The sequence below is a fragment of the Hyperoodon ampullatus genome (genome assembly GCF_949752795.1).
Source record: "Hyperoodon ampullatus genome assembly, chromosome: 14".
Taxonomy (NCBI): domain Eukaryota; kingdom Metazoa; phylum Chordata; class Mammalia; order Artiodactyla; family Ziphiidae; genus Hyperoodon; species Hyperoodon ampullatus.
This window is the reverse complement of record NC_136927.1, coordinates 23,088,089-23,097,916: the sequence shown is the minus strand read 5'-3', so window position 1 is coordinate 23,097,916 and position 9,828 is coordinate 23,088,089. Positions and strand designations below refer to the sequence as shown.

General features: G+C 64.8%; 4 protein-coding genes across 10 annotated transcripts in view; 2 read left to right on the top strand and 2 right to left on the bottom strand.

The window, feature by feature from the left end:
* Positions 1–308: 308 nt before the first annotated feature.
* On the bottom strand, positions 309–3,353 carry EME2 (essential meiotic structure-specific endonuclease subunit 2; the record flags this gene model as incomplete). The annotated part of the gene is given in 11 exon segments (XM_079718845.1): positions 309–479; positions 567–580; positions 583–694; positions 696–756; positions 933–1,048; positions 1,222–1,315; positions 1,492–1,583; positions 2,287–2,379; positions 2,791–2,927; positions 3,128–3,299; positions 3,303–3,353. Coding segments are annotated over 11 exon segments (1,113 nt in total).
* Positions 3,354–3,487: 134 nt separating this feature from the next.
* MRPS34 (mitochondrial ribosomal protein S34) lies at positions 3,488–4,758 on the top strand (the record flags this gene model as incomplete). 2 transcript variants are annotated; one of them, XM_079718754.1, is made up of 3 exons in its annotated part: positions 3,488–3,808; positions 3,958–4,000; positions 4,089–4,758. In XM_079718754.1, 3 exons carry the CDS (start codon positions 3,488–3,490, stop codon positions 4,379–4,381), a joined length of 657 nt encoding a protein of 218 aa, XP_079574880.1. In that variant the 3' UTR covers positions 4,382–4,758. The 2 variants fall into 2 exon arrangements, with proteins under 2 accessions (XP_079574880.1, XP_079574881.1); XM_079718755.1 differs by having other exon boundaries at positions 4,041–4,758.
* A 119-nt stretch (positions 4,759–4,877) lies between these two features.
* On the top strand, positions 4,878–6,309 carry NME3 (NME/NM23 nucleoside diphosphate kinase 3). Of its 3 annotated transcripts, none has more exons than XM_079718757.1 (5): positions 4,878–5,132; positions 5,211–5,341; positions 5,500–5,601; positions 5,666–5,770; positions 5,878–6,309. In XM_079718757.1, the coding sequence occupies exons 1-5, from the start codon at positions 5,087–5,089 to the stop codon at positions 6,088–6,090; spliced, it is 597 nt and encodes a 198-aa protein (XP_079574883.1). In that variant the 5' UTR covers positions 4,878–5,086; the 3' UTR covers positions 6,091–6,309. The 3 variants fall into 3 exon arrangements, with proteins under 3 accessions (XP_079574883.1, XP_079574884.1, XP_079574882.1); XM_079718758.1 differs by having other exon boundaries at positions 5,666–5,778; XM_079718756.1 differs by lacking the exon at positions 5,500–5,601 and having other exon boundaries at positions 4,969–5,132.
* A 1,534-nt stretch (positions 6,310–7,843) lies between these two features.
* MAPK8IP3 (mitogen-activated protein kinase 8 interacting protein 3) overlaps positions 7,844–9,828 on the bottom strand; it is a gene marked incomplete at both ends in the record, with an annotated part of 45,987 nt that continues 44,002 nt past the window's right edge. For all 4 annotated transcript variants that reach the window (XM_079718496.1, XM_079718493.1, XM_079718494.1 and 1 more), the window contains 7 exons: positions 7,844–7,965; positions 8,041–8,190; positions 8,300–8,479; positions 8,670–8,708; positions 8,903–9,016; positions 9,100–9,271; positions 9,655–9,803. In XM_079718496.1, the coding sequence (XP_079574622.1) occupies positions 7,844–7,965; positions 8,041–8,190; positions 8,300–8,479; positions 8,670–8,708; positions 8,903–9,016; positions 9,100–9,271; positions 9,655–9,803 (926 nt within the window). The remainder of the gene's footprint in view (positions 7,966–8,040; positions 8,191–8,299; positions 8,480–8,669; positions 8,709–8,902; positions 9,017–9,099; positions 9,272–9,654; positions 9,804–9,828) is intronic.

The window sequence follows — 9,828 nt, the reverse complement described above, 5'->3', positions numbered from 1 at the left end:
CAGTGTGTACAGGGCCCAGGGCATATGAGCCCTGCCCCCATCTTCTCCAGACCTTCCAGCCGGCTTGGCATCTCCTGGAGAGAAAGAATTTCCTCTTCTGCCCATCTCAGTTATGCAAGAACTTACTCTGCTGCCCCTCCTGCGCCCCCATCTTGGGCTCAGACCTGCCTGAGAGCCCCGGTGCAGGTCGTACTGGGTGTCTTGCTCCCGCACACCACCGCTCATGGTTTCTAGTCTGTTCCCTGGGTGGGCTGCATTCAGTACTGCCAGTAGGTGGGAGAAGGGCCCGTCCGGTACCACAGGCGTGGTCAGGAGCCCAGGTCCAGCGGGAGGTTGGGGTTGGTGGTCGTCAGGAAGAGGCAGATGCGGCGAGAGAGGTCAGGTCCCAGCCTATGGGGCCACACACCCTCGCCCATCCTCACAGGGAGGTCAGCCAGGAGGGCTAGGCGCCCCTGCTCCATGCCACAGGCCACGTACACCTAGGGCGGGCATGGGGATGGGCGGGGCAGGCCTTGGGGGACCTGGCCTCCATATCTGGGAGTCTGGTTGGGGGGTGGGGGGCCCACCTGTTGCAGAAGGCAGGGGGAGGGAAGGCGGCGACAACAGCATTGGCCACAGCCGGGCTGACACAGTTGAACTGCCTGATCTGCTGCCACCAGGCCCCCCGCAGGCTGGTGCCATCTCTTGCCACTCTTCTTGGCTGCTGCCCAGCACGCGGTGGTGCAGAAAGAAAAGGCCCCAGACTCCCAGGACTCCCTGGGAAGGGGAGGATGCCGGGAAGTGCCTAGACTCTTCATCACCTCTCCTGAGCGCCCCGCCCCCAGCTCAACAAAACCCTCAGCCCCCTCTGCTCTAGAGGCCAAAGAGGCGCCACCCTGCCTGGCACTCCCACCCCTCCCGCTGAAGCCCCCAGCAGGGTGAGGGTCACACACTTGAAGGGACGCTGGGTGAGGGCCTTGGTGAAGGCACACACATGCTGACTCAGCTCCTGCCAGGAGGCCACCAACAGCACATCCACGTTTGCCCAGAGCTGCAGGAACACCAGGGCCTGAGAAGGAGATGAGCCCGTGGGTGTGGATCAGAGGGTTCCCATGGGGGACACCCAGCTGAGACCAACCCCACGTGCCACCCACGTGCCAAACCAGCCCCTGCTGGGTCTCGGAGAGCAGCCCAAGGGCCAGAGCCCATGCCAACCATCTGGCCCAGCCCAACTGTCCTCACTTCCCCCACCTCGGGCCAGCCAACTGCCACCTCGGCACGAGCCACCGCTAAACTCTCTGGCTGCCATGTCTCCTGGGTGCTGGACTGGTAAGACCTGTGCAAAGGTGACCGTCCCTCTGGCTCCCCACCCTCCATGGTTCTTCTCCTGCCCCCAGAGCCCGTCCAAGGGAGAGGGTTAGCTGTGACACCAGCCCCCAGGGCCACCCCTGCCTTTCGCCCGAACTCTCCCATCCCAGGCAGGCTGGCTAAGGGTGTTAGGGTGACTGGTACCACAGGTAAACATCCAGCCCAATGACAGCCAGGTGGAGGCAGGCAGGGCTCTCAGGAGTGATCCAGGGCACATTACAGGTTGGGCTACATGTCTGCAAGCCAAGAAGGTTTACCATACCTGTTCCTCGGGGCTGTGGCGGGGGGGCCCACCGGCCACCACCAGTTTGCAGGAAGCAGGGGAGTGAGCCCAAGAACAACCCCGTGGTGCTGGGAGGAGACAGGGGTGGACTCCTCTGCCCAACCAGCTCTCTTTAGAAAACCAGTTCTGTGCCTCCCACATGATCAAGAAGATCTATGAAAGAACCTGGGCACACCCCAGGCTCCTAGAAGAGTTAGACTCAACCCTCCTCCCCATTCCTGGTCCACCTCTGCACCCCAGCCTGGCATTTGCTTGACATATACAGGTGCTTGATAAACAGAGAACCTTGAACTCTGGGACCTGGCCGAGGGTCTAACCTAATGACACTCTGGCGCAAACATCAGCTGAGCGATCCCTATTTCTCCCGCCAGCCGGCAGCTGAGCGGTTGGGTGTCACAAGGTGGACTGCACAGCCAGCCTACAGCCCTAGTCACCAGGCCCCCTCTCAGCAGTTTACTACCTGACTTCTGACTCAGTTCTCAAGAGAACCCTCCTTATCCTGGCTTCTACCCTCAAGAAGCAGCCGTGGCTCCCACCTGCTCCCGGGCCAAGAGCCCGGCTGGCTTCCCCCATCTCACCCACAACATCCAAAATAGGGAACCCAGCCCCTCACGATCTGTGGTCAGGGATTACTCCTTCCTCCCTCCCTCCCGCACCTGGGTCAGCTGGACAATGCCCTGCAGAAACTCCTCAGGCTCCAGCAGCAGCAGCCGGTCGTGCTCATCAGCAGCCCACACCTCAGGAGGCACCTGTGGGAACATACAGGGCACTGTTGCCCACCCTTGGCCTCGTGCACCCCGGGCCATGGCCTGGGCACCCCAGGAGACCTGAGGCTTGCGCAGGTTCTTCCCGGACTGCTCTACAGAAACCCAGCGTCCCACCTTCTACTAAGACTAAAAGCAGTGCAGGTCTGCCACGCAGCAACACCTGTGGCCACAGCCTGGCTGGGATGGAGCATCCCTCAGCAGTTGTTGCATTCAGGCTCTGGATCCCAGCCCACAACTTACCAAGAGTGGCCTGTGCACCATTCACTCAGCGTTCCCCGTTCTCAGTTTACTGGTACGTAAAACGTGCACAATTGCTACAGCTGCCTCTCAAAAGAGCTTTGTCACATAAAACACCCAACCCAGGGCTGCATTCCGTAAACCCAGGACACTCACACTGAGGGGGCAAGGGTCTGGCTTCACTCTGGTCCACCTGAGGCTCCAGGCAGGGCGCTCGGGCTCCACTTGGTACTCACAGCCCAGGGCGTCCAGAGCCTCCATCAGGATGTCGGCACCGGCATCTTCCAGAATGGCTGGATGGGGCAGAGGGACAGTCAGCTGTCACTCCTTCCTTCCCCCACGAGAGAACACGACTTGGGTGGGGGCAGCAGCCCCACAGCCTGCAGAGCGTGTTACTAACATACTGATTCCCGTCCGGCTCCCAGAGCGCAGATAAACAAGCTCCCCAAGGCCGAGCTCCCCACTCCAGGCCGCTGTCCGCGCCCGCCCGCACCTGGGTCCACGAGCACCGCCAGGCGCCGCACGGCTTGCTCAGGCCGCAGCCGCCGCAGCACCTCGGCCGCCGCCCTGCGCTCCTCCGCCAGGTCCCGGACCCTGGCGGCGGCCTCCTCGCCTGCGGGGCCCTCGGTGTCCGAGTCCGAGATCTCCCAGGTCGGGGTCTGCAGCTATCCCCGGCCCCGGCGCGAGACCCCGGCCCTCCCAGACCCGGCCCTCGCCATGGCCCGCCCGGCCTCTTCTCCCCTTCCGGCAGCGCCCGGACGCCTTTGCGGGGGACACCCGCCGCTTCCGGCGTCGGGCGCGCCCCGCGGCGCGCGGTGGCATCTTCCGGCCGGAGCGCGGAGGCTGCCCGGCCATGGCGCGGAAGAAGGTGCGGCCGCGGTTGATCGCCGAGCTGGCCCGCCGCGTGCGGGCCCTGCGCGAACAGCGGGAGCGGCCGCGCGATTCGGAGCGCTACGCCCTGGACTACGAGACGCTGACGCGGCCGCACTTGGGCCGCAAGCTGCCCGCGCGAGCCTGGGCCGACGTGCGCCGCGAGAGCCGCCTCCTGCAGTTGCTCGGCCGCCTCCCGCTCTTCGGCCTGGGCCGCCTTGTCACGCGCAAGTCCTGGCTGTGGCAGCACGACGAGCCGTGCTACTGGCGCCTCACGCGGGTCCGGCCCGACTACACGGCGCAGGTGCGTGCACGGTGCCCACCCCTCAGCTCCCGGCACCGCGGGGCACCACTGTCTCCCCTGCGCGCGACTTTGTGGGACGGGATGTCCTGTCGCCCGAACCCTGGGCAAGCGAGCTTTCTGAGCTGATCTCCTCCCCACTTGCTTTGCAGAACTTGGACCACGGGAAGGCCTGGGGCGTCCTGACCTTCAAAGGTAAGGCGTCCAAACCCGGTGGGGAGGCTGCCGGCAACAGATTGTTCCGCCAACGTGTGTGCAAGAAGCCTCGTCCTTCTTTCCCCAGGGAAGACGGAGAGTGAGGCTCGGGAGATAGAACAGGTCATGTACCACGACTGGCGGCTGGTGCCCAAGCACGAGGAGGAGTCTTTCACCGCTTTCACGCCGGCGCCGGAGGACACTCTGTGCACTGTGCCCTACCCGCCGCTCCTCCGCGCAATGATTCTAGCAGAGCGACAGAGAAATGGAGACACCAGCACGGAGGAGCCCATGCTCAATCTGAAGAGGATACGCATTGATCCCTGGGACTATCCTGAGAACCAGGAGTCGAAGAGAAAGACCAAGGGCACCGCAGTCTAAAATGCCAGAGCGGGCAGGCTGCCGCAAGGGTGCAAGGCAGTGGCCACCATTTTCGGTTACACCTGAATCAGCCCCCTGGGAGCTTGGATCCTACCTCCCCGTGACTTGTTGAGGTTCTACATTTTCTTGGAAAAGGGTGGGGTCAGACCTTGCACCTTGTGTCTTTCCTCTGTCCCCGCTGCCCCAACACACAGATCTGACTGAGGGGGCCTCGCAGGAGGTGGCTGCTGGGGAAAAGCCGGAAGCAGCAGGGCCCGCAGGTTTGGAGCCCCGGTGCTGGCTCCTGTCACTTCCACGCTGGCTTCCCTCCCTATGACCTGTTGCCTCTGCCGGGACCCAGGTAGAAACTGAACGCGAATAAAGGCACATGAAGCAGCCCTGGGATGTGGCTTCTTTGAGTTTGGGTACCAAAGCGGGCTGTTGGCAGGGCTGTGGGGGAGGAGCAGGCTGACACTGCTGCTTACGGCCGGGTGGTGAGAGGAGTGCCGCGCAGGCGCCCGGTGGTGGGGAGACCCGAGGGGATTCGGGAGTCACAGGCGCGGCCGCAAAGGTCCCGGCGTCGGCGTGAACGACAGGCACCCCCTCTACGCGTCCACCGAGGTGGCGGCGCCTGGCGACCAGGCCGCTTTAAGCACAGGCCCCGCCCCGGCCCGCGCGTCGCCCCCGCCCAGGCCCTCGAGCAGCCCGAGCCCCGTTGCCGCCATCATGATCTGCCTGGTGCTGACCATCTTCGCCAACCTCTTCCCGGCGGGTGAGCGGCGCGGGCCGGGCGGGGCGGGTAGGGGGTGCGGCCGGGTCTGATGCGCCCCGACCCCGGCGGTCCCCACAGCGTACACCGGCGTGCACGAGCGCACCTTCCTGGCCGTGAAGCCCGACGGCGTGCAGCGGCGGCTCGTGGGCGAGATCGTTCGGCGCTTCGAGAGGAAGGGCTTCAAGCTGGTGGCGCTGAAGCTGGTGCTGGTGAGGGCCGGGGTCCCCAGGCGTGGGGAGCGGGACGGGGGGGCGGGATCCCCGGGCGTGGGGAGCGCGGCGGGGTGGGGTGCAGGGGGAGACGGGGTCCCCGCGCGTGGGGGATGGGGGTCCCAGGAGCACGCGTCTCGTCCCCCCTCCCTCCCCAGGCCTCGGAGGAGCTGCTGCGCCAGCACTACGCCGAGCTGCGTGAGCGCCCTTTCTACGGGCGCCTGGTCAAGTACATGGGCTCCGGGCCGGTGGTGGCCATGGTGAGTGCTGGCTGGCGGGAGGGCGGCGCGCTGACCCCGTGCTGACCCCGGACCCCGTCTGCAGGTGTGGCAGGGTCTGGACGTTGTGCGCGCTTCGCGGGCGCTCATCGGGGCCACGAACCCAGCCGACGCCGCGCCTGGCACCATCCGTGGCGATTTCTGCATCGAGGTCGGCAAGTAAGGCCGGTTCCGACTCCCCGAACTGGGCTGCGCGGGGCTCTCTGCCCGAGCTCTGTCTGCTCCGGGCCTGCGCTCACGCGCGCCTCTCCTGCACAGGAACGTGATTCACGGCAGCGACTCGGTGGAGAGCGCCCGCCGCGAGATAGCGCTCTGGTTCCGCGCGGAGGAGCTCCTGTGCTGGGAGGACAGCACCGGGCACTGGCTGTACGAGTAGCCGGTCGGGCAGACGTGCCCGTCTGCAGTGGCCTGTGGGTGATTACACATCCTTCAGGCCCCGGAGGTGTGCACACGTGTGGGCCCCATCCCTAGGAGCTCAGAATACCCTTCCTGTGGCAGGGGGCACAGGAGGGCAGGTGGTGCATGCCTGCGGAGCTCTGGTTGCTACAGGCCTTCCTGTCCTGGCTGAGGTTCTCAGGAGGCCCAGCCCGGCCTGTGCCCGTTTACAACACGTCTGGAATGTGGCAGGGTGCCACCCTAGTACTTGGCTTGTCCCAGTACTTCTTTTTATAATAAATTGAGGAAAACTTTTGTGCTCGAGTTGGTTTGGGTTCAGGGACACAGAAGCATGATGTTAAGACATTTATTACTTACAGAGCAGATATGTAGGTTCACTTGCAGGGCCAAAGCCTGAGGAGAATCGTGTCACCCAGTTGCACCCACCCGGCTAACCCCCGAGTCACTTCAGGCCCTGTGAGGACAGACAAGGGACTTGACGTACGTCACAGTGGAGAGTGGCAGGGTGGTAGGGAGAAGCCTGCAGCTGCAGGTGGCTGCAGCGGTGGCCAGCTGGGCTCATGGGATGGCTGCCCAAGATCTGTGCTTCTCTGGTGGGAGGTGGGTGGGCAGCAGGGCCTGGGGCTGCCCTGATGGGTGCCTCGAGGAACAGGAATAAGGCCTGGGCAGGTGGGGGAGTTGGCAGTCCAGGGCGGTGCCCCTCAAAGCAGGCAGGCGCCATCGCCGAGAGCCGGCTGGAGGCGGCTCCTGTCCTTAACCCTTGGGCCTCTGCTCGGTGGCCTATCATCAGATGCTCTCAAGGGAGCAGGCCACACCGCTTATCCCTAGGCACTTAGTAGCGTGTCTTGGGAGCTGGGCTCCTTGGAGCCTGCACAGGAGGCAGGCCCTGGAGCACACCTTTCCCCATCACCCTGAGGCTGAGCCTACATCCAAGGACTGACCCCGGGAGAGGCCAGGGGCCTCCCCTTCTTCCTGAGGCTTGGGGCTGCCCTGGCAGCCTGAGAAATTCCACCCTAGGGGCTTCCGGGAGGGGTGGGACTCAAGGGGCCTGCTCCTACAAGGTGGGTGTTCGCCCAGGGAGAGTTAGCAGGGTCGGGGAGGACACAGGTCAGTGAGGGCCGGTGAGAGCCCGCCACACAGGACGATCATGGGGCTTGAGTGGGATGAGGGTGTGTCTGTCTTCTCAGGCAGCTGCCCCAGGGAACGTGGTTACGTGCTTTCATGCCAGTTCCCAGGGTGGCAGGGATGGGGGAGGGGGAGCCCAGGGAAGGCTAGCAACTGGGCCAACTCCCTGAGGGTTGGACCCCCCACTCCCATGGTTAGCAGCCAAAGGCAAGTGGACTTAGGGTGGGAAGACTCAGTGGGGTGAAGTCCCTGCTCGACTCCCTGGAGAGATCCTGGGAATGAGTGACTGGAGTGGGGAGCCCAGGGTGGAGCTCGGAGCCACCTGTAGAGGCTTCCCTGGCCCGACCCACCCTGGGGTTCTGCCTCGCTCTGGTCCTGAAGTGCCCTCGGGCCTGGAGGGCTTTGGGCTGGGTGCCAGCCAGGAGCTGCTGGGGACAGGGTGTCCTGAGAGGCTCTGCCCCTCCCTGGTCAGGATGCCACCCCACTCCCCACTCCCAGCCAGACCCTGTGCTCTCTGCCAGCTCATGGGGAGGCCCGGACCGAAGGTGAAAGCTGCAGGTTGAGAGGCTAGAAGTGGGGTGGACGGGCGCCTGGCTGCCTGCGGGCAGGCTGCTCCCTGGGTGGGTGGTGGGCAGGTGGGCGGGGCTGTATGTACACGTGGCAGGTGGCATCAGGCAGGGTGGGGTGGCGGGGGGCCGCAGCCTCACTCGGGGGTGTAGGACACCTGCCACACGATGATGTGGCTGCGCTCGGCCTTGGACAGCAGGGGCTTCACCTGGCTCACGTCCCCTGCACCCTCCTCGGGCTCATCGTCTTCTCCATCACCTGGAGAGAGCACAGCTGCCGTGAAGGGGCCACCCCTGTCCGGGGACACCTGGGGCCCCGGTGGCGCCCACTCACCGATGCGGAAGTCGATGTAGCCCTCCCCGCCGCTAAGCACCAGCACGTTCTTCAGCTTCTGGGCCTCGGCGTCTGCGGTGGGGGCAGTGGGCCCGGGGCTCTCGGAGGGGCTGTCAAGCACGCTGCCATTCAGAGTGGCCAACACGTTCCCTGTCATCGGGGCACAGGGACCTCAGCGGGGCAGCCGGAGCCCCCCACGCAGGCTCCTGAAGGGAGGCCACGGCTGCAGCCCTGCAGGGAGTGGGGCCCGGCCCCTCACCTGGCACGGAGACAAAGAATTTGACAGCGTCACGGTGCCCATGGAAGCAGAGCTGAGCCTGGGCCATGGAGCAGTAAGGGATGAAGCTGCTGGCTGATTTGTCACTGCTGTCGTCTCCGTACACATGGATGATGCCTCCTGGGCGGGCCCCCTCCCCAGATGTGGGGGACGTCTTGTTGGCTGGAGAGAGAGGGTCCCAGAGGGGCTGAACCTGCTGACTGGGAGGACCAGTTTTCCAGCAGCTGAGGGCAGAGAGTGGGGCCTGCCTGGTGCCAGAGCCAGTCCGAGGGGCAAGGCCAGCCTCAGCCCCCAGGGTGTCCACAGTGGGGGGCTTCCTTATGAGAGCAGGAGGCAGGCGCTCCGGACTTACCTCGGAGCCCCAGGAGCTGGCCTCGGTGCAGGACCACGGCTGGGGGAGGTGAGGGGCGGAGTATGGAAGAGAGAAGAGAGAAGTGGTCACAGGAGGGACTGGCTGAGGAGGGCTGCGGCTAGGGCATCCCGCATCCTCCTGTGTCCTGGCAGAGCGCACCCACCCCTGGGACCCTGACATGCGCCTGTGAGTGGCAGCCAGGCCATCTCTACAGATGTCTGTGGGTCACTCACTCTCAGTCAGCGGGATGGAGATGACAACTCCGTTGCCGGTGCCCACCCAGAGGCGGTTGCCCGCGATGAGCAGGGCTGTGATGCGCACGAAGGAGAAGCCCAGTTTGCCTGTCCCTGGGGGTGGGGGTAGGCGGGTCAGCGGGGCGGGCTTGAGGGACCCTCCTGCCCCCACATGCCCGGCTGGGGTGGCCCCTCACCCAGCATCTTGCTGACGTAGGGCTCGATATCCACATCCTGCAGGTGCTGGTGGGTGTGGGCGTGGTAGAGCCGCAGCGTGGAGTCCAGGCGGATGGACACCCACACCCCGTCGCCGATCCATGCCAGTTGCCGTACCTGGCTCTCCCGCCGTGGGTGGGCGTCGAACGACTTCTGTGGGGTCAGGGCAGCCCGTCAACGGGGTGGGGGGCCCTGAAGCTGCCATGGCCAAGAGTCCCTGAAGCAGCTCATGGGCACCTTTCTAGGGCCTCTTTGCTCCCTTGGGTCCTGGCTCTTAGGAGGAGCCCCAGCACCCTAGCCCCACCCCACAGCAGTGCCCGAAGGAGGTGCGGGGGGCCCATTCAGACCCCGATCTGCTTGTTTCAGAGAGAAGCAGCAGGTGGGCTCCAGAAAGACAAGCATTCACAGCCCCGCTGCCCTTGGTTGGCCCACGACCTTGGAAGAACCAGTCGCTTCCCTAAGTGCATTTCCTTTGACCCCACGAAGCCCCACCAGAGTCCATTAGAAGGTGTGTGGAAGCCCCAGCCTGCACTTGCCTCAATCTGCATCGTCTTGGGCTGGATGACATGCACCTTGTTCTTGTAGCCACACCAGACGCGGTCATACACGACAGCCATGCAGCGGATGGAGTGGTGCGGGTGGCCCAGGTCCATCAGGTGATAGTTGCTCAGGTCCCACTGGCTGTCTGTAGAGAGCCCGCAACCCCTGCT

Bases quoted from the DNA above. Each gene is read 5' to 3' on its own strand.
- NME3 (XM_079718757.1), top strand. From the start codon at position 5,087: ATGATCTGCCTGGTGCTGACCATCTTCGCCAACCTCTTCCCGGCGG. The intron at 5,133-5,210 runs GTGAGCGGCGCG...CGGTCCCCACAG, and splicing joins CGCCAACCTCTTCCCGGCGG to CGTACACCGGCGTGCACGAG. The intron at 5,342-5,499 runs GTGAGGGCCGGG...CTCCCTCCCCAG, and splicing joins TGGCGCTGAAGCTGGTGCTG to GCCTCGGAGGAGCTGCTGCG.